At 41.5% G+C, this 23,988-nt stretch overlaps 1 protein-coding gene across 5 annotated transcripts in view; it reads right to left on the bottom strand.

Moving 5' to 3' along the window:
• The window catches only part of CDIN1 (CDAN1 interacting nuclease 1), a 130,398-nt gene extending 111,397 nt beyond the window's left edge, over positions 1–19,001 (bottom strand). Inside the window, exon 1 of one of the 5 annotated variants that reach the window (XR_014224158.1) lies at positions 18,377–19,001. Coding sequence is in view for 1 of the 5 variants with exons in the window: in XM_082240966.1 (XP_082097092.1) it covers positions 18,377–18,483 (107 nt within the window). In the remaining 4 variants the exon portion in view is untranslated. Of the gene's footprint in view, positions 1–7,897; positions 7,918–18,062; positions 18,233–18,376 lie in introns of those variants that run through there. The other 4 variants (XM_082240966.1, XM_082240968.1, XM_082240967.1 and 1 more) reach the window with 4 other exon arrangements.
• Positions 19,002–23,988: the final 4,987 nt, after the last annotated feature.

The raw sequence follows: 23,988 nt of genomic DNA, 5'->3' as shown, positions 1-23,988 counted from the left end.
CAAACAGCATATCACTTCAGTACTTGCCTGCTCCCTGCTGTTGTTTCTCAGTTACCCATTATTAAACAAAATGGCTTAGATCCAGATAAGTGCCAGTGGAAGGAGGCTGCCAAAAGTTAAATTGCCTGTCCTCTCCTCTTTCCACCATCCCGACCCCTGCAAAGTCTCCTGAGGGTTGAGGACCACTTTTGAATGGTGTGGATTGGACTGTGGAGCCTGGCACTGAGGGGGGAAATATATGGTCCTCATTCAGTATTGTTATATGCTACTGTGCAGTACATCTTTTATGTACCAGGAAAGGTCCTAGAACAGATAATTAAACTTGATTTCAGTAAGGTGTTTGACAAAGTCCTCCATAATGTTCTTTCAGAGAAGCTGGGAAAATGTGAACTGGATGAAATTTGTAGCTTGGTTTACTGACCAAACCCAAAAAGTGCTCACTTGTGGTTCCTCATCAGCCTGGAAAAAAAGTGGCAAGTAGGATCCTGTCCAGTGTACTGTGCTGTCTGGATGTCCTTCCTCTGTCTAGGTGCACAAAGTTGGGCACTCCAGCCACAGTTCACCACTGAGAAAGCTGAAAGGCGGTATGTACTATACAGAGACCCTATCTTTTTCAACAGTTCCCTCGTATTAGGAGTGTTCTCACGCACCGGACATACTGAAACATCATACAGGTGTGGCACGGGGGGGGGGGAATTGCCCATGTGACCAATGAAATAATACCTTTCGATAATGCTATTCGAGTTTTTGAAAGTAAGAGCACCAAGGAAGTTTTGTATAGTGGTATTTTTTTTAATAAATTATTGAATTTATATACTGTTCTTCATCATAAGATCTCAGTGTGGTCAGTATAAGAAGAGTTAACAGCTTAACTGTAAAATACCATTTAGTCCAGATATATATTGAATCTCAATACTGCATTAAGACAGCTAGTGAGCCAAATATCCTCTAGATACCTAGCTCATGTAGCACCCTCTAGATGCTGTTGGTTTCCAACTACCGTATTTTTTGCCCCACAGGGCGCACCTGCCCATAGGACACACCTAGGGTTGTTTTTTTTTGGGGGGGGAATAAAGAAAAAAAACATTTTCCCCCAACCCCCAGAACAGGCAGCTCTCTGCAAGCCTTGGGAGACCGGCGCGACTTCCTGCCGGGCTCCCACGCCTTGCGGATATCTGCCTGAAGCCCAAACCAGGTCAGGGAACAGCAGGATGGTGGCGCTCCGCCTCTCCGCTGTCCCCCGAGCTTGTGGGGCTGGTGGCAGGGAGAAGTACAGTCTCTAGGTGGGGGTAGGAGAGAGCACTGTCTGAAACCCTGGAGAATCACTGTCAGCAAGTGTAGACAAGTGTTTAGCCAGATGGACCAATTGTCTGACTCTGTATAAGGCAGCTTCCCATGTTCCTAAGAAGAGCCTTGTTAGATCACACCAAAGAGCTTGTGTTCTCTAGGACTACTATTTTATATTTTATTATTCATGTTGATCATGGCATTCTCACAGGTGACATATAATAGTGGTGGTCTCCCTTATTATTTGTTTTCTAGAGGTAAACTGCTACTGAATACAGATATTTCATTTTAAGCTATTATAATAGATATGATAGATGTAGAAAAGGGATGAGAAACACGTGGCCCTCCAGATACTGATGGACTAGAACACCCATTATCCCTGACCGCTGCCCACGCTGGCTGGGGCTATTTCCACTGTTCCCGAGCCCTGGAAGCAGGAAGCTCCCAGCCCATGGGTAGGTAAACTAAGGTCCAGGGGCCAGAACTGGCCCAATCGCCTTCTAAATCTGGCCCACAGACGGTCCGGGAATCAGCGTGTTTTTACATGAGTCCTTTTAATTAAAATGCATTTCTGGGTTATTTGTGGGGCATAGGAATTCATTCATTTTTTCTCTCCAAAATATAGTCCGGCCTCCCACAAGGTCTGAGGGACAGTAGACTGGCCCCCTGCTGGAAAAGTTTAATGACGCCTTGTGGCGATCCCACATAGGGCCCCTGGACGTTTGACGGTCTATTGACCCTGTTCCGTCATTGTGATTGCTTTTTCCGCTGCCACCACCCCGTATCTCACGGGGACACACGGAGTCCAGTCAGTTGTTAACATAAACAAATAATCAAGTTTATTTTTAAATGCAGGAACAAGCTTATGGTTTCAGTTAATTTTCTCTTGTCAGTTTCTTATTCTTAGTTCCTAACAACTCCAAACTGATTATTCCACCTATCTATCTGACTCCACCTAACAATTCCTCTCACTCTCTCACAATACAACTCTACCAACCCACACCTAAACCGCCCTCTTCCTTCTTCAACTCCCAAACCTCAACCCTCAACTCCCAAACCTCAATTGACTTTCAAAACCTCCCACTCTAACTTTTATTCCCCCCTTGCATTCTCACTGGCCAATCACCTAACACCTATTTTAACCCCTTCCTTATGACCCATCCTAGAAGGCAAATGCCACACCCCTGTCCCAGCCTGTCCCTTTTAGAACTCCATCTTGAGCTCAGCTGAAGCCACATCACAGTAGGGGTCCTGATCCCCCACTCCATAGCAATGATGAAGCAACACATTTGGCTCTTTTACTCTCCCTCCCAAAGTGAAAGAGCTACTGACTCTTTAAAGCTAGAAAGCTTTCAGAGAGAGCAAAATGCTAAATTTCAATTGTTTTCGACCTAGTTTTATTGTACATCACCTTGAGACGATTATGTAGAAGGCAATCAATAATAATGATGGTGATGATGATGATTATCATTACAAATTAATTCATTTAAACCAGCTTAGCTGTTTCTAAAATATAATAAGCAATGAAACAGACATATTTATTTGGTAGACATATTTATATGGCAGATAGATACAAATTTAAAAATTATATTATCATTTCAAATAAAAGGTCATAATAAGAACAGGTTTTCCATAAAAAGGTAATTTTTTTTTTTATATATAAAATTTTTATTGGTTTTACAAAAGTTTTTATAACAAACAAACATAAATAAAACAGACAAACAAACAAATATAATTTCATAATGTCCTTTCATAAACTTCTTTCCTCAGACTTCCCCATACCTCCCCTTTCTGCATCCTCATGTCGGAATTTTATAGCAACTTATAAATGTTTTCTCCCATCCTAATTCATCATAGTCCTTTCTTAATCTAATCTTATATCACTGCAACCCTTTCTCTCTATAAAATCTCGACATTCTAAACTTCATCGAGTTTATAATAGTCCTTAAGATAGATCTTAAATTTCTTCCAGTCTTCTTCCGCAGTCTCCTTTCCCTGGTCACGAATTCTGCTCGTCATCTCCGCCAATGTCATATAGTCAATCACTTTCATCTGCCACTCCTCCAAGGTGGGTAAATCTTGTGTCTTCCAATACTTTGCGATCAGTATTCTTGCTGCTGTTGTTGCATACATAAAAAAAGTTCTATCCTTTTTTGGCACCAATTGGCCGACAATGCCCAAGAGAAAGGCCTCTGGTTTCTTAAGGAAGGTATATTTAAATACCTTTTTCATTTCATTATATATCATCTCCCAGAAAACCTTAATCTTCGGGCATGTCCACCAAAGATGATAAAAAGTACCTTCAGTTTCCTTACATTTCCAAAGGTAATTTTGTGTCTAGACAATAACGAAGTTCCTGGGCTATGCAAGCCCCCCTTAAAGATTCAGCTTCAGTTTATTGGGCCACATACAGCATAAAGGTAAAGGTAAAGGTACCCCTGCCCGAACGGGCCAGTCTTGACAGACTCTGGGGTTTGTGCGCCCATCTCACATCTATTGCCCGGGGGCCAGCGCTGTCCGAAGACACTTCCGGGTCACGTGGCCAGCGTGACAACGCTGCTCTGGCGAGCCAGAGCCGCACACGGAACGCCGTTTACCTTCCCGCTGGTAAGCGGTACCTATTTATCTACTTGCCCCTGGGGGTGCTTTCGAACTGCTAGGTGGGCAGGCGCTGGGACCGAGCAGCGGGAGCGCATCCCGCCGCGGGGATTCGAACCGCCGACCTGACGATCGGCAGCCCTAGGCGCTGAGGCTTTAGCCCACAGCGCCACCCGCGTCCCCCACATACAGCATATCACTGCCTTTAAGCACTAATCTACTAACTCATCCACCTCTCCTGATTTAGATGGAACAGAGAGATGGAAATGGGTGTCACCCACATATTGGTGGCACATCACTCAAACTATCCATATGGCTCCCGAAGCTCACAGTGGCTTCAGATAGATGTTACAGAGAATGGGGGATAAGATGGAAACTTGTGAGACACCACAGGATAGCTCCTATAGCACCAAACAGTGGTCCCCATAACTACTTTATGGAAACAGTCCTGCAAATAGGAGCAGAATCCCAACCTCACTAACCTGAGACACTCCAGAAAGATACCATGGCCAATGGTATCAAACATCAAAAGGTCAAGAAGAATGAGTAGGGTTGCATTCCCCTCATCTTTCTCCCGGCAAATGTCACGAACCAGGGCAATTAAGCATGCTTAAGATTGGACACTTCTGGGTCCAGGAAGCTTCTCCACCTGCTCTGCTCAAATGAAGCATTAAACACCCCCCTGTCCCACCCAGTTAATCCCCTACAGCTAGCTTTAAGAAGGCCAAGGTAGGTAGGTGGTTTAACTTAAGTATGTTAATTTCAGTAATTATAAAACTCAGAATAAAACTTAGGTGACCCTAATCCTTACATTCCTGGAAGCCTGTGCAAGTTAAACAGATAGACAAGGTCAGATACAATCTAATCTTTTTACTGGTTGAGAGGGGAAAATAATAATACAGTGGGTACCTCGGGTTATGAACTTAATTCGTTCCAAATATCCGTTCTTAACCCAAAACTGTTCTTAACCTGAGGTGCGCTTTCGCTAATGGGGCCTCCCGCTGCCACCAGCGTGAGATTTCTGTTCTCATCCTGGGGCAAAGTTCATAACCCGAGGTATTACTTCTGGGTTAGCGGAGTTTGTAACCCAAAGCGATTGTAACATGAGGTACCATTGTAGATCAATGGTAACCACCACCCATAGTCAAAAGCCATCTAGGAGATGAGTACACTATTCCTAGTTAACATTTGTTGACCACAACATCTGAATAAAATTGCCATTAACTATGCTTCACCCCTAGTTAGCAGGAACCATAGAATCAAAGATTCATACATCAATGTAAAGAATAGATAGCTGTAAGCAGGAGGGAATGCAAAACAAAATGTAAATCTAGGAAAGGAGGATAGAAGAAGCAGGTGAGTCCATGGGATGCTCCCAGCTACCAAACTATAGTCACAGTAGTAAGTAGGCAAATATTTGTTTCTCTTGTATCTGCAGAAACTATTGCCCACTGCAGAGACAATATTTTAACATATATTTATAATAGCTTTTCCATTCCATAACTTTAATATTTTAAATAAAGATTATCAATTAACAATAAACATAGAACTTCAAGTCTCAATATGGCTACAAAGAAAAAAATAACAGATTAAACCCAGATTAGACATGATTAGACTATCTGAAATTTAATGAGACTTTAGTAATGACAAACCAAAGCCCCACCGATTTCAATATTTCTACTCCAAGTACATTATATTTTTTTGAATCTAGTCTAACCATGATAACATCTGGATTCAACCCATTGAATTTCCCAGTTTTGATTTAGTTTTGATTTTATTATCTAGTGGAATGCCGTTCAAGTGGTAACAAGAAAAATAAACTTAAAACCAAACTTCTAATGGTTTTCTAATTTAACATTGCTATTGTTTTCTTGCTTTAAAAGTAGCCACTTCATTCACTAAATACATCCTTAAAAAGCAAACAATTACGAAAAAGAAAATCAATGCCAAAATAGAAGAGCATATATAACTTTCATTTTATTTAGTGATGTAATAAGCTTGGGGACGTATATCAGGACCAAGAGAGTCATGGTCATTAATTTAGGCAATAAATCATAGGCCTTGCCAACAATGACAGCAAACAGATGCTAACAAGGAAATGTATTATTTAATATTGCCATGTATTATAAAAATGTAAGCATGTTTAAGACATGTCTTAATTTTTTTATAATAATATGCATTTAATACATTACTGTTTTGACACGTGCAAGAATCCAATTTATAAGGTTCATTCTGCAAATGCACCCTGTTTTATAAGTATGGAGGGTATTCCAAGTTTCTTTTTAAAAAAAGAAGCAAGAGGAAAAGCCTTTAAAATTATAACTTGTATGTCTGATTTATCGCTTGCATTTTGTAATAAATATTGTTAGGGGCAACATAAACTTTGAAAAGTAATGCTTTCCGAGAACAAGGAGAAGTCAATATTCTCAATATCCAATTCAGGCTGCAATATTTAAACAGTTCAAATATCAACGTTCCTGCCAGACTAAGAATCTTCCTACGTTGAAAAAGGTTATTACAGAGAAGGTTTGTAGTTGATTAACTTGCTTATATTTAATCCAAGCAACCAGTTTGTTTCCATATTTATTTTTGCTTTTCCATGCATGCAATGGTAATCTCACTGATTTCAACAGAACTTACTTTTTTTAAAAAAATATTTTTTATTAACTGACCAATCAAATCAAATCAAATCAAATCACATAAATTCCGAATTACAAAGCCGAATTTTAAATTTTGTTGGGGGGACCCATATTTCAAGATCCGAAGGGGGATTCTGATCATCTACTTGCTACTGCGTTAATGTCCGAATCAGTCCAAACAAAGTTCATAATTCTATCCAGTCTTATCTTGCTGTTTCCGCATCTCATATTGTTCATATATTTTCTCTTTTTTCTTTATGATCTCTTCTGATAATCTCCTTAAGACGATAAACACCAATAATCCTCTATTTCTCCTCCCAGACTTAAGTCCTCCGACAGAACTTCCCAATATGGCGACGGTATTTTTAACTGCGTCATTCCAAAGCCCTTATACATTCCACGCTCTTCTTAAAGCATGCTTTGGTTAGAAAGTTTATCTCCACACAGACATAAATCCACAGCTTAAGTCCTTCAAATGACATTTCTGACTTGTGAGGGGGGGGGATTCTTGTTTAATCACATAGAGGAAAGAAAGGAAAGTTTTCCCCCCCTCCCCCCATCCAGTCCTTTTGCCATACCGAGTCTTGGTGTGTCTTCATCTGGTTAATTCTTGTTCTTCCGACTCGTCTCGTTTATCAGAGATCTCTTCTGTTAGCAGTCTTTACTCCCCCTCCTTCCTTGAAATATGTGCATTCGCTTCATCCTAATCGTTTCTTTTGAAGTTCTTGCAGCTAGAGGTGCGGATCAGAGGCAGCGTCCAGGAGCGCCGATATCCACAGAAGGGCATTCTGCCTAGTGCCCCCATCCCCTCAAATTCGGGGGTGGTATAGGGCACAGCAGGCAAGGGCAGCCCCCCCCCACAATCCTGGTGGGGTAGGGAGGCTATTACTCCCATCACAGCCTCCAAATTACCTCGTGTGGGTCGGAGAGATGTTATTGTCAGCCATCTTCTGAAGCGCCCCTAGTGGCCCCTGATTTCAACAGAACTTATGCATATAAGTTAATATGCTTAAGCTTACCACCTAAATTCTCTTGCTGATATTCTTTGGGGGGAAATGGATAAATATAAAACCTGTCCAAACTTACTCACATTCCCAAATATGAAAACAGGCAAGATTGGGTTTCTTAGTTTGACAAACTGTACTAGTTTTGTACATGAGATGACTAACTGCAGAATGGCATCAAGATTTGCCTTTTCTGTATTCATCTTTGAAATCTCCTTGCAGGTTATCTCTATACAAAATGATCTAGCAGGCAGAGCATATTGTATTATGGAGCACACATTATTATTTTTAGTTACTGCTGTTTAACAAGGTAACACGCTAATCCAATGAACAGTGTTTTTGTTTATACATGGTTTTATTTAACTTTACCTTTCAATCAACTCTTGTATGTCCCAGCTGTCTTTCTTGGAAGTGCTACAGTCAATGCTTTAGAACACTTGAGGAAGCACTGATCAGAGTATGGAAACGAAATTTTCTTCATTAAATCTACTGAAGCAGATATTAAAAATGCATTTAATATACTGGGGATGGTTGGTGGGCATCAGAGAGTGTGACAGGCCAGTTACTGATGAGCTGCCGTCAGACAGCCTTCTCAGCAGGAATCTGTGTCTAAGGCTGCTGAAGGACAGCAATATCTTCCCTTGTGTGTAAGCTCTATTCATCTCCCAAGTATTTACTAAATCACAGGCCTCTGCACACAAACCCAGCGTTTCAGCGCATGCTAACAAATGATGGATGGTCCAGTCAATTCGTTATGTCCTGAAAGCGTGATTTCCTGCCATTCCAAATCATCAAACCTCTAGAGCTTTCAGAGCTGATCAGTCCTAGAGAATATATTTTGCAGGCTCTATTAAAGGAGTAGAGGTTGTTACCATTAAAGTCTCTAACTTTTTCCTGCTGGCTGGAAAGAATGAATGAAAGGGGGGAAAATAGCCTTGGCATTCTAGGTAAAGAAGCCAGTATTCCATTTAACACCAACAGTTGTTAAAATAGGAATGCGGGAGAACTATATACATTAAAAGTAGATTCAGTTATGAAGAAATTGTTATGCTATGAAGAAATTTTGTTATGCTAAACGTTTAGATAATATTTGATCAACAAAACATGAAATCCTTACTGTGAAGGATTGTGAAGTCACCTACAGGCTTATTTTTTTTTTTTTAATGATATAATGAGTATTGCTTTCTTAACAAATATTTATAAAGACATCTGTATTGTAATTATAAATATGAGGAAAAAAAGATGTCTTAAACTATACAGTGGTACTTCGGGTTACATACGCTTCAGGTTACAGACTCCGCACACCCAGAAATAGTACCTCAGGTTAAGAACTTTGCTTCAGGATGAGAACAGAAATCGCGCTGCAGCGGTAGCGGGAGGCCCCATTAGCTAAAGTGGTGCTTCAGGTTAAGAACAGTTTCAGGTTAAGAACAGACCTCTGGAACGAATTAAGTATGTAACCAGAGGTACCACTGTATTGCATTGCTTGTAACATCTGCAATAAATAATGCTCTTCCAGTAGATCAGTATATACTACATAAGTGCAAGCGTCTATACGCTCTAAACTGGTAGGTTTACATACAAACACACACCTGTGTGTCTACTCCACTAATTTTTAATTTTAAGCAAATGAAAGGAACACACACACATTGACTTATACAATACTTTGCCACCATTTTCTATCGTAAATAGATTTGTCTGCTACTTTGCTATCAATTTATGTAGATGTACATTTGGTACAGCAGCAGACGAGCCCATTCCAGATAAACAAAGCAACAGCATCCAGGAACCTAACATTTCTATTTCTTTGCTAACTTACTAGGTAGGTCCCAGCCAGATCTACTAAAACCCTCCCTATTTTGCCCTGCCATTCACCTCAACCTTGACCCAAAGATTAAACTCACTTTTATTGCACACAAAGGTCATCTGTATTAGGTCAACATTCAAAGTCCCTTGTCAACTAAGGTTGATATATTCCAACCTTTCCTACTCTAATGCATCAAATTTTTCATGGTGAGGTCATATGCAGCAGACAGTATATTCAGCAATTTATTGTGCCATTGTAATTTAGCACAGAGTATGATTGTCCAAAAAGCTGTCACATGAATAAAATTTTTGCCACAATATGCTGAATCCCATAACCCTGCAAAGCTAACAAATCTGGTCCTGCATGCAGACTCCATAAAGAGCTGTCCCTGAACTGTAATGCAAAAATTACAACTGTTATATTGAAGACTGCAGGTATGGTAGAGTACGTATAATAGTATTTAAAAAAATATGGCAGCCAAATACCCATAATCACATACGGACAGTGTTAAATCCCAACCTCCTAGTGTTCTTGGCCTTTTAAATCCGAAGGCATCTATCTCGGTTATGACACCAAGGTTGCTTAAGGATGAATTATTTGTAATAATAATTAGTAGAATGGGCTATGTCTATCCAAAACAATATATGTGCAGGGGAAATGCTATGCACAAAGGAAAGTAAATAAATCATATTTGTTTATAGATTTATATACCAACTCATACAATATGAAACGATGGTGTATAAGAGAGTATACAATACGGCATAAAAACTATAAAAACAGTACAAAGTTATTAAAATTACTGGCAAATAAAAAAACAAAAAAACAGGCCTGTCCACATAAAAAGGTCTTCAAATGGATGCCTGAAAAAGAAATGCACTATGGCAACAGGCCCGTGACCCTTACCCAGGGTGAGAGTCTAAAAGAAGGAAAGTTGTTTAGGTGGTGTTCACCCTGAGTGAGACAGGGGAAGGAGTGTTACAGTGGTATTGCAATCTTCCACCTGACAGTGTGGGATACACCTACTACTGGGCCTTAGTCTATTTTCTCTGGCCATAATTTACCAGCTGCTTATAGTAAAATCAGATGATGGTGCTAGGATGTGTCTGGTGGGCAGGGAGGAGGGAGTTACAAAGATGTTGCCCCAATTTTAGTGGTGGTGGTTGCGGAAGGGATAATCAGAGTGGAGGGGTTGACCACCATCTGCAGTTGAGACCTAGATACTTGGCCTAGACTGAGGCTCCCATTCCTCCAGAAGTTACTGGTAGCTTATCTGTTGAGCCCTCTGGTTTGGTGGTGCTGTTATCTGGAAAACAGACTGAAGAGTTTCAACTCACCCAACTTCATTCAAAAAAGCCTAGAAATGAATAGCCATCAGGAAACTGTTGATTTTAAATTTGTATATTGTTTTTCTTGTAAGGTTTTATGTATGACTGTTGTAAACTGCTCCAATAAATTTTTATGAATGGGGGTATAGAAATATTTTTATTAATTCATTAACCAAACACAACAAATGCAAATTGAAGATGACCTAAAACTACCCAAATTAAAGGGGCAAAGGGTGGGCTTCTGCAAGAATTGTCCAATCAATTCCTCTTTTAATTAAAATACACTCAAACATAAAAATTGCCTTGATGAATGCCCATTTAATCCAGTATTCTGTTTTCACTATCTCCTACTAAAAACCAATGTGAAGCCTACAAGCAAAAGGTAAGTACAGTGGTACCTTGGTTCTCAAACGCCTTCGTACTCAAACAACTTGGAACCCAAACAGTGTAAACCCGGAAGTAAGTGTTCTGGTTTGCGAACTTTTTTTGGAAGTTGAATGTGCTCAGTTTTGAGTGTTACGCTTCTGATTTGAGTGCCACACTTCCGTTTGGAGTGTTACACTGAGGTCTGTCTGTTTTTGCCATTTATTTTTGTTTTTGCGGCTCTATTTTGTTTTGTTTTTGTGACTGTGTGGAACCCAGTTCAGCTACTAATAGATGATTGTGTGACTGCAGTACATTGTTTATTGCTTTCATTTTATGGATCAATGGTCTTGTTAGTAAAATCCATGTAAAATTGCTGTTTTAGGGGTTGTTTTTAAAAGTGTGGAACAGATTAATCCATTTTGCATTACTTTCTATGGGAAAGCGCACCTTGGTTTTGGAACGCTTTGGTTTTGGAACAGACTTCCAGAACAGATTAAGTTTGAGGACCAAGGTACCACTGTACAAGAGCACTCTCCTGCTTGCAATCTACAGCAACTAGTATTCAGTGGCATACTTGCCTCTAAGACAGGAGGTAGTATTTAGTCATCATGAATTGCAGTCATTGATAGGCTTATCATCCATTAATTTGCCTAATTGCATTTTAAATCTATCTAAATTGTTGGCCATCATTACAATTTATGGAAGTAAATTCCAGTTTCGCTATGCACTGTGTGTAAAGAGGAATTAACCACTATGACTTCATCAGGAGCATGATGGAGTCCAGACAGCTCCCTCTGGAAGCCCATGTACGGAGCCCTATTTCCTTCTCAATTACCTGGCAAAACACGCCTGGAGCCTGGCTAATTTCTAATGCTGCCCAGCAAACTTAGGTTTACCAGTATCCTTGGTACCTTGTATGCTGCTATTGCAGCATACAAGGTCCCACTGGAGATGAAAACCCCCAATGAGATCTTCCACTGCCTATTGCTGCCACTGCCAGGCCGACTGGAATTGGAAAAACTGTGTGTGTGCGCGTATGAACACGGCAACTAGCAGTATATTCCTAGAATATAGTTTACGCTGTCTATGGTCCTACGTTGCCAAGACTTTTAGAATTATTTTAAAATGTATTCTCACTGAAATAATTTAAAATGAGTTGCTATTGCAATTCACATTATAACCATACTGTAACTTTTTCAGGCTTTTAGTGATTAGGATCATGTTCCACGGTCACAGTTCATTTGCCAGCTTAGTTCAATGTACCTTGAAGAGCAAGTAACATTTTACTTATAAGCTTTTCCTATAAATGTTATTGGCAAAACAAACTATATAATATAGCTTTCATAAATGATGGCATTCAGCAGAAGAACTGTAAGTAGGACAGTGCCTTTTTAAAATAGTTTGCTCAAGCAGCCACATATAATCACAGTGATTTCAACTGATGCACTGCCACTAAGTGGTGTTCAGAATCTTGGTCAGATTTACAAGCAACTTCAGACAAATAAATGCCAAGTTTAAGGAGAGCTATTATACTGCATCAAAAATACTGTGATAAGTGGCGACATTGTATGAGGCAGCTTTTGTGGCAGTGTGAATGGGAAGCCATGGGTTGCTTCCTTGCTGGAGTCTAGCCTGATGGAAATGTTGTAAGCCACTGTAATATAGCAGATGGAATGTTGGCCTTGGAGACTTGGTTTCAAATCCACTCAGCCATGGCACTCACTGGTTGGCCTTGAACAAATCTTCATCTCTCAGCCCAACATATATCACATGCTTGTTTCACAATAAAATAGAATACCATTGTAAGCTGCTCTGACATGCTGTTGCAAAACATGCTGTTGTTTACAGAAGACACTCTGATCCAGCTCAGATGGGGTGGCAGAGTGGGCTGCCACTTCCTTCCTTTCCCCTTCAGTGCCACCGCCCATGCTATTTCAGAGAGTGATCCAACACTTGAAGCATTTTTTCCAGAAAATATAGGTAGTTGAAGGTGGAAAAAATATCACCTCCTATTCACCACTGCTTGCAGGAGTGTCCAGTTGGCAGAGATAACCACACACTGTGATTATGTCTGGGTCCAACCCCATGTATATATTCTTGCACAATTAATGTACTCAAAGAGATGCTTTTTGGGTTGTTATTTTGTGAAGATAGGTTCTAAGCAGTTTACAAGTATGAAACCAATTACAAAACACACATAATTAAAATAAATGATAAAGCAATTCCATCAAAACATTCCATCAAAAAGCATTCACAATTAAAATGTGCAACACAAAAGAGCATGTTAAAACAACACAACAATTAGAAGAGTAAAAACAGCAATTAAAACAAGCAAAGCATAAAGTTCAAATCAGAAAATCAGGCAAATGCTTGTATAAACAGGTCCAAAAAACAGAAATACCAATGAGGTCTCTCATGTTTTAGCAGAGAGAGCATCATCCCATAACACTGGTGCCATCAGTGAAAAAGACCACCTCTGTGTTACCACAAGCCCAAACTCATTAGGCTGTGGCAAAACTAACTGGGTTTCATTTGATGTACTTAATGTCCTTACCAGGCAATTGAGGGGGGAAAGTCTTTGAGATAACTTGGTCCAGGGTTATTTAGGGCTTCATATTTAAGTAACAGAACCTCAAAACTGTCCCAGCAGTTAACAGGCAGCCAATACAGATCCCTTAGCACTAGTGTGCTATGTGCCCAATAAGGAGCTAGTACTGTACTCACTGCCTGGACCGTGGCACCCTGCACCAGCCACAGCTTTCAGATCAGCCATAAGGGAAACCCCACATACATCACATTACAATAGCTTTAATATTACTACAGGGCTTATTGTTTATTAGACTATTGTCTATTAGATTAACTATGAGTATTGAGGTTTTTAGTATGTCTAACAAAAAGATGTATTAAATATTATCTGGTAAAGGCAATAGTTCAACAAATGAAGATGAAGACTTAATTTTATACATTATAACAATTCTAGCTTGGATCTACTTTCCTGTGACATGCTAACCCCGAGTGACTCTCCAGTTTTAGGTAGTCATACCTGAAGATGCCAGGTCCAGGGACTGAACCTAGAACCTTCTGCATAAAAAGCATGCGCTCTACTACCAAGTTTAATTTCTTCCCCTGATATATGGCACAATCAATTATGAACAGCTCCTTTGCAATTCCTATTCATGTCAATGAGCTTACACAGGAACACTTATTATTGAATTCTACGCATAATGATTATATATGGCACAATCATACAGAGGGCAGAATAAAAGGCTATCGGTTTTTTAGTAGAAATATTCTGCTTATTCTTGCATCTCTTTCTTCTAATTCAAAATATATTATCATTTCAGTATGGGCCAATGGAACAGTTCCATACAGCAAAGATTTACTGCAAACCTTGTTTCTAGGATAAACCAAGACTGACTGCAACTCACAACACATTCTTCTACACTACTCCAGAATAACTTGTTTAAAAATGGAAGGCTGTTTACTCTATTCAAAGACACATATAAGTACTGAAATGCATCTTTTTAATGCAGCATATACTATCAGGGGTTAATGCTCGACACTGCAGCTATCTGTTACATTCTACTAGTATCATTTTTGTTTTCTTTTTTCTTTGAGAAAGGCTCTTTACTTGGCACGTTCCACGAAGTTGTACTTTGTCTGACAGTTTAAATATCAGCATCAGTTTCATCTCATCAGAAGCTCTAGATGGAAAAGTTCTGCCTATGCTGAATTGTCCCAAGAAGCTTCAAGATTAATTTGATTTAAAAGGCTTCAGGAGCTTTCAAAGGAGAGTTGGTGGTTTCAGGCCATTTCCTAATGGACAGCTGCATCTATCATAAAACCATCAGGATTTCTACCATTATTGGCAATTTCTCATCCACATACAGATACAATATTTTCATTTTAGAGTCTAGGCATATTGGAGGAGAGATATATTCAAGATAGAACTGTATATTTCCACACAGTTCCAGCTTCGTGAATGGATGCATGTTCCCAAGAAAATGCACAGAATGTTTCTTAAACCATTCATTATTTCCTCCCCTTTAAGTTACATCATAATTTGAAAACACAGTTTGTCTATCAACTGAAGATTTCATTAATTATACAAATTTAGTAACATATTTTAATAAATTTGCTAATTATCAAAATCTCAATAGCTGAGAATTTTTCAGGCCAAACACTGGCAATTTCTGTGACATATGGGATAGTTCACAACTCTGGACAAGAAAAACAATATTTAATTTTTGGCACAGGTCGTATTTTAATCTTTTTTCCAGTTTTAATCTAGAATATAGATGACTTCAAAGATAATACATTCAGATCAGTTATACAGTACTGCAAGATCCAGGGTTTGAAGACAGATTGCCATGACTTAAGCTGAGCACTTACAGCTTCAGTCACCTGTTCCGTTGCTAAAAGGAAAACCATGTTGCTTCTGTTTAGAAATACAGAATAGATGGTGCTATTGGTTACTACTACAAACTGGGAGGGAAATACAGTAAGCCCACAACTTACATTAATTTGTGCACATTCAGCTTTATGCGTGTGGGGAAAAATATTAAACATTAAGGAAGCTGCAAGGCTTGACTTTGGTAATTCCACCCACCATTGAACCCAATGTGTTTGGGTTTAGGTAGGCCCACATAAATTGTAGGCTTACTGTACCCATTTAATTTTTATTTATGTCTGACACAGGGATGAGGCATCCAGTATATTCAATATTGTAATTTAATGCAATCAGAATTATGATGAGGTATCCGCTTTTAGCATGAGACTATTTGGAACCACAACAAAATAACTCTGCATTTTGAAGACTAGCAAAATTTATTGTGATAGAAGCTTTTGTATGACAGAGCTCACTTCATCAAGTACATGGTCACCTGAATGGAGCTATACTTCACAGAGAGAGGATTTAAAAAAAAAAAAAACTTTGCAAAGCAAGGTCTAAAGTTCAAGCAAGGCAAGAGGAAGCAGTTACATCTTTTATACTACTAAGCTGAACTTTCCCAGTTTGTTCTGACTGTCTCAGAACTGGGACTATTTGTTCTCTTCATATCAACAGTACAGTGGTACCTCTGGTTAAGTACTTAATTCGTTCCGGAGGTCCGTTCTTAACCTGAAACTGTTCTTAACCTGAAGCACCACTTTAGCTAATGGGGCCTCCTGCTGCTGCCGCACTGCCAGAGCACGATTTCTGTTCTTATCCTGAAGCAAACTTCTTAACCCGAGGTACTATTTCTGGGTCTGTAACCTGAAGTGTATGTAACCTGAAGCATCTGTAACCTGAAGCGTCTGTAACCCGAGGTGCCACTGTACACCTATGTGTGACCCACATGTGTACTTCAACATAATTATGATTGACTCATGTTTCTTCAGCTTTAGTTACCTAACACTACTCCTATATGGGAGAAAAAGCGATGATATCATTATCTATGTCCATCTTGAGTCCATCAGAACATCAGCACTTTCCACTGCACCATTAACCAGAGTCCTAAACAGTCCGTACAAGTCCACTTTCTGGACACCACAGTACAACAATTTGAAAGGCATATAAACCTTACATTAGAAACAAACTGACGCCATAGCCATTTGTGCACTTCCCAACTACCCTCCGGAGCTCACATCACTATCTACTGCCTACAGCAAGTCCTTTAATATGCATCTAATTCAGGGATCAACACGTGCATCTTAAAACTACAGGACTCATCAGGTGAAGTAAATATTCAAATCAACAGTGCCAAACAAGTACTTTGTGGTCACCAAATACAGGACAGGTGCAACAGAGAAAGCAGTAGGCCATGATTTGTTGTCAACTACAGCTCTCAGCTAAAAGCTCTCTAGCACATCATCAAGGTTCTAAAGTGCATTCTAGATTAACCGGCTCTCTCACAGGACTTGGTGGGAGGGTCACAGCTCAGTGGTAAAGCCCATGCCTTGCAAGTTGAAGACCCAAAATTCAATCCCTGGCATCTTCAGCTATGACTGGGAATGTCCCTTCTGAAACCCACGAGAGCTGCTGTCAGTCAGCATCCACAATAATGCATGGACTTGGTGTTAGACAACTTTCCTATGCCCCTATGTACCTGCCCTTGGTTATAAGTGCAAGGACCAGTGCCGAGGGCCTTCTGGCGGTTCCCTCTTTGCAAGAAGTTAGGTTACAGGGAACCAGGCAGAGGGCCTTCTCAGTGGTGTCGGCGCCCGCCCTGTGGAACACCCTCCCATCAGATGTCAAGGAAATAAACTATCTGACTTTTAGAAGACATTTGAAGGCAGCCCTGTTTAGCGAAGTTTTTAATGTTTGATTCTATTTTTAATATTCTGTTGGGAGCCGCCCAGAGTGGCTGGGGAAACCCAGCCAGATGGGCGGGGTGTAATAAATTATTATTATTTATTAAGAGCCCCACAAAAGCAAATAATCATCAACAATGGGCCAGCCAACCAAGGTATAAGCCCTAGTGCCAATTCTGTTGTTTTATTTTATTGTTTAAAGACATAACATAAACTCACTTACTGAAATTCATCAAATTATATAAAACAGCTCAAGTAACAGTGAAAACAGTTCCGATTATTAAAACTGATTCTTGTAAACTGTTTAGGTGTTTATCGCTGTGTCCAATACCACTCTGCAGGTGATGTACTCCTTTTTTCCACTTTGCGGTGTATTATTTGAATTGGAGAGAAGCAACAGGTAGGAAACAAGCAAAAAGGAAAGAACCTGCGGGAAGCGGTTACTTGAGGTTCCCCACTTTAGGTTGCCTAATGCGACAGGGACCACGCACAACTTTGGAAAGCTTGTACCCGGCAATCAATTAAACACCATTAATTACGATTATTCACTTCAGGTCTCTGAGAACGAAGGCAGTACATGCAAAAAGAAAGAAAGAAAAAAAGATCAGGAGTTTTGCAGCCAAGGAACGCTCAGCTCAAACAGAACCTCCACGACATCCAGCGAGATGCTTAAGAGCGCGATCCTGATCACATCTACTCAGAAGTGAATTCTACGGGAATCAATGGGGGGGGGGCGCTTACTTACTCCCAAGTAAATGGGATTACGCTCGCAGCATATCAGGTGATACTTTTATGGCGCCCCTTGAGACCCTGCTGCTACTCGCAGTGCTTCCTCACGAGCCAAAACAGCATCCCAGGCCGAAGAAAAGGCAGAGAGCGCCTTTATTTACATTGCAAACATGCAAATCTGAACTGCCTCCCGCCGTCGCCTTTCACCCCCCTTTTTTTTTAAAAAAAGCAAATAAAACCCCGGGCCTGCTGCCGCTTCCTTCCCTCGAGGGGCGGGGCTCGCCCTTGACGAGGGAGGCGGAGCTCTGCGGGCGCCCCGCGCAGACTTACCTGGGGAAGCGCTCCCTCAGTTTCCTCAGGCTCTGCCTGGTCGGAGGCACCTGGGCCAGGAACCGGGCGACCTCTTCGTATTGGGCTTTGGTCAGCTTCGTCGCCATCCTCCCGCCTCACACGCCCTCAGGACAGATGGGTGGCTGGCCCGGCGGGAGGGGACGAAGCGCGGCGGCGGCGGCAGTTTCAAACGCAGAGCGCGGGAACGGCGGTTTTGCAGGAAAGCCTTCCGCTCGCCGCCGCCAAGAGCGGGGGTGGCGGCGCGTCTGGGTGAAGCGCCCTCACCCAAATAAAGCCTCTGCCCCGACCCCTGCGGTTCGCGCCTTACAGCCGGGGAATGAGGGACGCTCATGCGCGGTTCCGCTGCTCCGCCCTTCGCTCGCCGCCGCTGCGGGCGCACCCGAGGTGGAAGTCGGCCTCTGGTGTGGGGCTGAGCGGGGAGAAGGCGGCCTCGGCGGTGCTCGTTCCCCCTCGCCTGCCCTCTGCTCATTCAGAGCCAGCCGCCCTCGCGCGGCCCGGGAGCCCAGCCCCTTTTTCTGCAGAGTTTCATTTTCGTGACTTCGGTTTGTGTGCGAGAAGGAGCGCCGAGGTGTAGGAAGGGGGCATCAGCTGTTAAAGCCGTCGAGCCCCCCCCCCCGGCGCAGGGATTTTCGGAATTGAGGTGGGGGGGGTGCAAGGCTTGCTTTGAACTGCGATCTGTGTATGCACCAGAAAAGTTTCAGGTGTTGGGAGCGTTTTGTGGAGGCGGCTGGAATCCCCCCCCCTCCGCCCAGCCCAGGAAAAGATAAACGAAGTTAATATATCTGTTTCATTTCAGGATTTATGAAACTACAGTGGTGCCTCGCAAGACGAAATTAATTCGTTCCGCAAGTCTCTTCGTCTTGCGGTTTTTTCGTCTTGCGATGCACGGTTTCCCATAGGAATGCATTGAAAATCAATTAATGCGTTCCTAGGGAAACCGCCTTCAGACCCACCTCCCCACTTCGGAACATCGTTCCGAAGTGGGGCGGCTGGGGCAGCTGTTCCCGCCCCACCTCCCCCCTTCGGAACATCGTTCCGAAGTGGGGCGGCTGGGGCAGCTGTTCCCGCCCCCCCTCCCCCCTTCGGAACATCGTTCCGAAGTGGGGCAGCTGTTCCCGTCCCCCCTCCCCCCTTCGGAACATCGTTCCGAAGTGGGGCGGATGGGGCAGCTGTTCCCGCCCCCCCTCCCCCCTTCGGAACATCGTTCCGAAGTGGGGCGGATGGGGCAGCTGTTCCCGCCCCCCTCCCCCCTTCGGAACATCGTTCCGAAGTGGGGCGGATGGGGCAGATGTTCCCGCCCCCCGCTTCGGAACAGCGTTTTAAAATGCTGGGGGTCGGCAGCGAACGCTCCCGACCCCCAGCATTTTAAAATCTCCCCGGGACAGAGACTTCTCTGCTGTCCCTTGGAGATTTTAAAATGCTGGGGGTCGGCAGCGAACGCTTCGCTCCCGCCCGCCAGCATTTTAAGGTTTCGTCTTGCGATGCAAGCCCATAGGGAAATTCGTCTTGCGAAGCGCCTCCAAGACAGAAAACCCTTTCGTCTTGCGGGTTTTCCGTCTTGCGAGGCATTCGTCTTGCGGGGTACCACTGTATGTTCAGAAAATGCCCAGAAGTGGAATAGGAAACAGAATACCGATCATGAAAGGGAATTGCAGCATAAAAACCCAACAGGGAATTTGAAATGCAGAAATAGACTTATGTGGGGAGATATGGGAGAAAAGGGGTTTCAACAAGGGTCAGAAACATGAGAGTGTTTGGGCTTGTTGCACTTTTAAGGGAAATGAGTTCGAAAGATCTGGTGCCGCAATGTTAAAACCATGTTCTTGATTCCCAGCATACTTTACTGCAGTGGTGTGCGGCACAACTAACTGATTCATTATTAGGGCTAATTCAAGTCAGTGGCGTAGCGTGGGGGTGCAGGGGGGGCTGGCCGCACAGGGCGCAACATCGGGGGGGGGCGCTCGCACTCGCAGCTCTCTGCCCAAGTGCTAAAATCCACGGGTTAGGGGGCGCAAATTACTTGCCTTGCCCTGGGTGCTGACAACCCACGCTACGCCACTGATTCGAGTGTCCCAAAGATGGTAACAAGTTTTAGGATATTTTGGGTACACAACTGAGAATTGGGCTAACATTTGAATAATGTTTGTTTGATTTATTTATAAAACATCACATCGTAAGAAGAGCCCAGAAGGATAAGGCCAAATGCACATCTAATCCAGATTCCTGTTCTCAAAGTGGCCAGCTGCTTATGGGAAGCCTGCAACCAGGACCTGAGTACAACAGGAGTCTCGTGTGATTCCCAGCAACTGGGTTCAGAGGTATAGTGCCCACAACAGAGAAGGCAGAACAGAACCATTGTGGCTAGTACAGTAGTAATTGAAAGTCGTCTCTGAATTTGTCTCCTAAAGCCATCCATTCTGGCAGTCATCAATGTGAATAATTGGATGAGTTCGTCCAGTCAAAGGCGACTATAAATAGCTTCTGGCTCAACAGAACATAGTGATGGAAGTCAGAGTGCACAAGAAACACCATTTACCTTCCTGCCGCAGTGGTACCTATTTATCTGCTGGCACTGGTGTGCTTTCGAACTGCTGGTTTGGCAGATGCTGGGACACAGCAATGGGAGCTCACCACCATTGAGCGGATTCGAACCGCCGATCTTCCTATCAGCAAGCCCAAGAGGCCCAGTGGTTTAGACCACAGTGCCATCCACATCCCTAGGGAGGTCATGTGGGCAATAGCATTATTTTGCTTGTGTTCCCCAGCAACTGCTATGCAGATGCATGGTGCCTCTGATATTGGAGATGGTGCAAATAGTCTAATCCCCCTTTAAAGCCATCCTAGCTGGAAACTATTAGGACGTCTTATGGTAAAGGTAAAGGACCCCTAAACGGTTAAGTCCAGGTGACTGGGTTGTGGTGCTCTTCTCACTTTGCAGGCCAAGGGAGCTGTCATTTGTCCAGACAGCTTTCCGGGTCTTGTGGCCAGCATGACTAAACAGCTTCTGGCAGATAAAAATTATAATTTTAGATTTAAACTTAGTTTTGATCATTCAACAAGTGTACAAAATATTAAGAAAATTGGATGACATGAGGTAAAATAGTTGGATCACTTGATATGGAATGACCCAATATATATATATATGAAATCTACAAATAAAACACAGAAACTATAATAGATTAAGTGTATCTTAATATTTTGAAAATAAGTAAACACAGAAAAAATGCATTGCACATGCAAATCTAGTACATACCAGTATGCCTGAATGACCCTATTAAGGAAAATCCTGAAATAGTATACTCCCCCTATTGGGAATGGTAAGGCTTTTAGCATGAGAAAGAGGACTTCTTCATGCCATGTGGCTTGCTATATGCCTCCTGCCTCTCAGTGCCCTGTTTGTCCTCTGTCTCTTTTCCCACCCGCAGTAGCACTGGCATACAAATTACAAATTCTACAATAACAAACCTTGGAACAGATGACTTACTGCAGTTGTCATATCCTGATCACCTGAACCATAGCTTGGTGGATTGGGAGCATGACACAGACACTCATCTTCCCTTGCCTCCTAGCACTAACTGTAGTTTGTCATTTCAAATCATGGTTTGATGAAAATTGCTGGTTAGTAGTAACCATAGTTTGCCCAACAGGTTAGAATACGCCAGAAAAAGCGGATCATACTATGGTTTGTAGGAGAATGATTTCTGAAATGAGCTGCAGTGTATCGTGCATGCCATTTCTTTCTCAAAATGCTTATTTTAATATCTGATATTTATGTGTACGCTGGTGTATGTATATCTCAAAGAACCAAGTAGATATTTTGTTTTAAATATAACACAAGCTCCCCATCCTTTCAATTTTTAGATCTAAATTTGTGCGTTTATAGATAACACACATGAGCACAGGTGTCTTTCAACAATCACTGTTTTCTTAAAACAAAAAAATGAGCAAGGATAAACACAAAGTTTGCATAGATACGGACTTTGCTAGGCATGTGTAAATTTAATCAGCATAATAAGTGAATAGATTTTGAATACAAAACTACTATGGAAAGGTTCATCACTAAAGGTTTTTCTCATTGAACTAAATGCAAGTTCTCAGTCACTTTTTATTTTGCTTTTACTAGTAATAGAGTTGTAATACTGGAAAGAAAGTGCAGTGCATATACATTTTCTCCTTTCGTCTCATGTGCCTTAACTATATCTATATATCTCTGTCCTTAGAGACCAAAACACACATACATTGACAAAATAGCTTTTTTTTTAAGCAGAAAAAAGATTATATATAAAAGATATTCTTTTCTTTTGATCTGAAAAGTAATATCTTCATTCTTTAATATCAGTAGATGAGAGGAGGAAGGTCCTTTTTGGTATGCTATCCATTTTAAAACCCCACAAGGGTATAATTTTCTTGGGCTACAGAAAGGATCATTTCCCCCTTTCTTGCCAAAGATTAGAATTACCACTTTTTCCTGAAATGGATGTTTCTTAATAATTACCTGCTTCTTCCTTGCTACTACTCCTTTAGAAACAAATAAATCACGCTCTTTTAAAAAGAAAAAAAATAAGACTTATTTTCGTAGTCTTTGTTGCAGGGTAATTTCCACTGAAAGTGATTTTTTCTTTTTAAAGAGCTAATGCTGCACACTTTAACTAGTAAGATTGACTTTCAACATCTACGTGGCTTGGGTTTCAGAAAAGTCCTCTTACATATTCCTTATAAACGAGTACAGGAAACCACGTATGTCAAATTGCCAAACAAAAGCTAAGTGTTGCCACATGATGTATTTATTAGGACCTCATAAATGAATGAATTTTTGCATTTTTTGTTTTCATTCTTTTAGAAGGGGCGATTTATTCTTTATAGGGGGGTGATTATCATGACTATATTTATAAGATACCTTTAAGTATTTATCCCCCTTTCCCCAGTGGTATTTTGTCTTGGTGAATTAGTTGTGGTTTTTCTGATAAATAACACCACTCATGAGGACATTTTTTCACTAAGCTTTAGTGATGATTCCTGTTCTCTTGATAGCCACTTTTTGTCCTTTTTCTTTCAAACTACAACTTTATTTGAAGAGAATGATCTAGAGACTATGAACTAACAAGTGCTGGTGGGGTAAGGGGTGGGGAAATAGAAAAATTATCTAAAATATACTTCACAGAGCTTTGCCTCTCAAGTGGACCACATATAACCTAAGTAATATTTGAATAGGAGCCCACCTAGAACTCCACATACACTGCCCAGAGTTAACATGGTGGAAGAGTAAGATTTTTGAAAAACACACTTTCTCCCTTCCTGTGCTGTGGAGCACAGCATGCTGGTCAGCAGAATTAAATTCCTGGTGACTACTACTAACCATTTTAGTGCACTTAAGTTTTTCAGTATTTTGCTACAGAGGTGCGGGTTAAACCATTTCTAAATGCCATTATTTTAGGTGTTCAGAATACAGGTAGCCATTTGTCTTTATGTCAGACGCAAAGTAATATTTTGATCACAGAGCAGCTTTCAAACTTACTGAGGGGGAAAACTCACAGAGGGTGAAGACATTTTAAAGTGGTGTCAAAGTGGTTTTGAGTGTTCAAACCGTTTCC

This window comes from Podarcis vaucheri (genome assembly GCF_965113315.1).
Source record: "Podarcis vaucheri genome assembly, chromosome: 1".
Taxonomy (NCBI): domain Eukaryota; kingdom Metazoa; phylum Chordata; class Lepidosauria; order Squamata; family Lacertidae; genus Podarcis; species Podarcis vaucheri.
The sequence above is the reverse complement of the archived record's forward strand: the minus strand, read 5'-3'. Positions and strand labels throughout refer to the sequence as shown.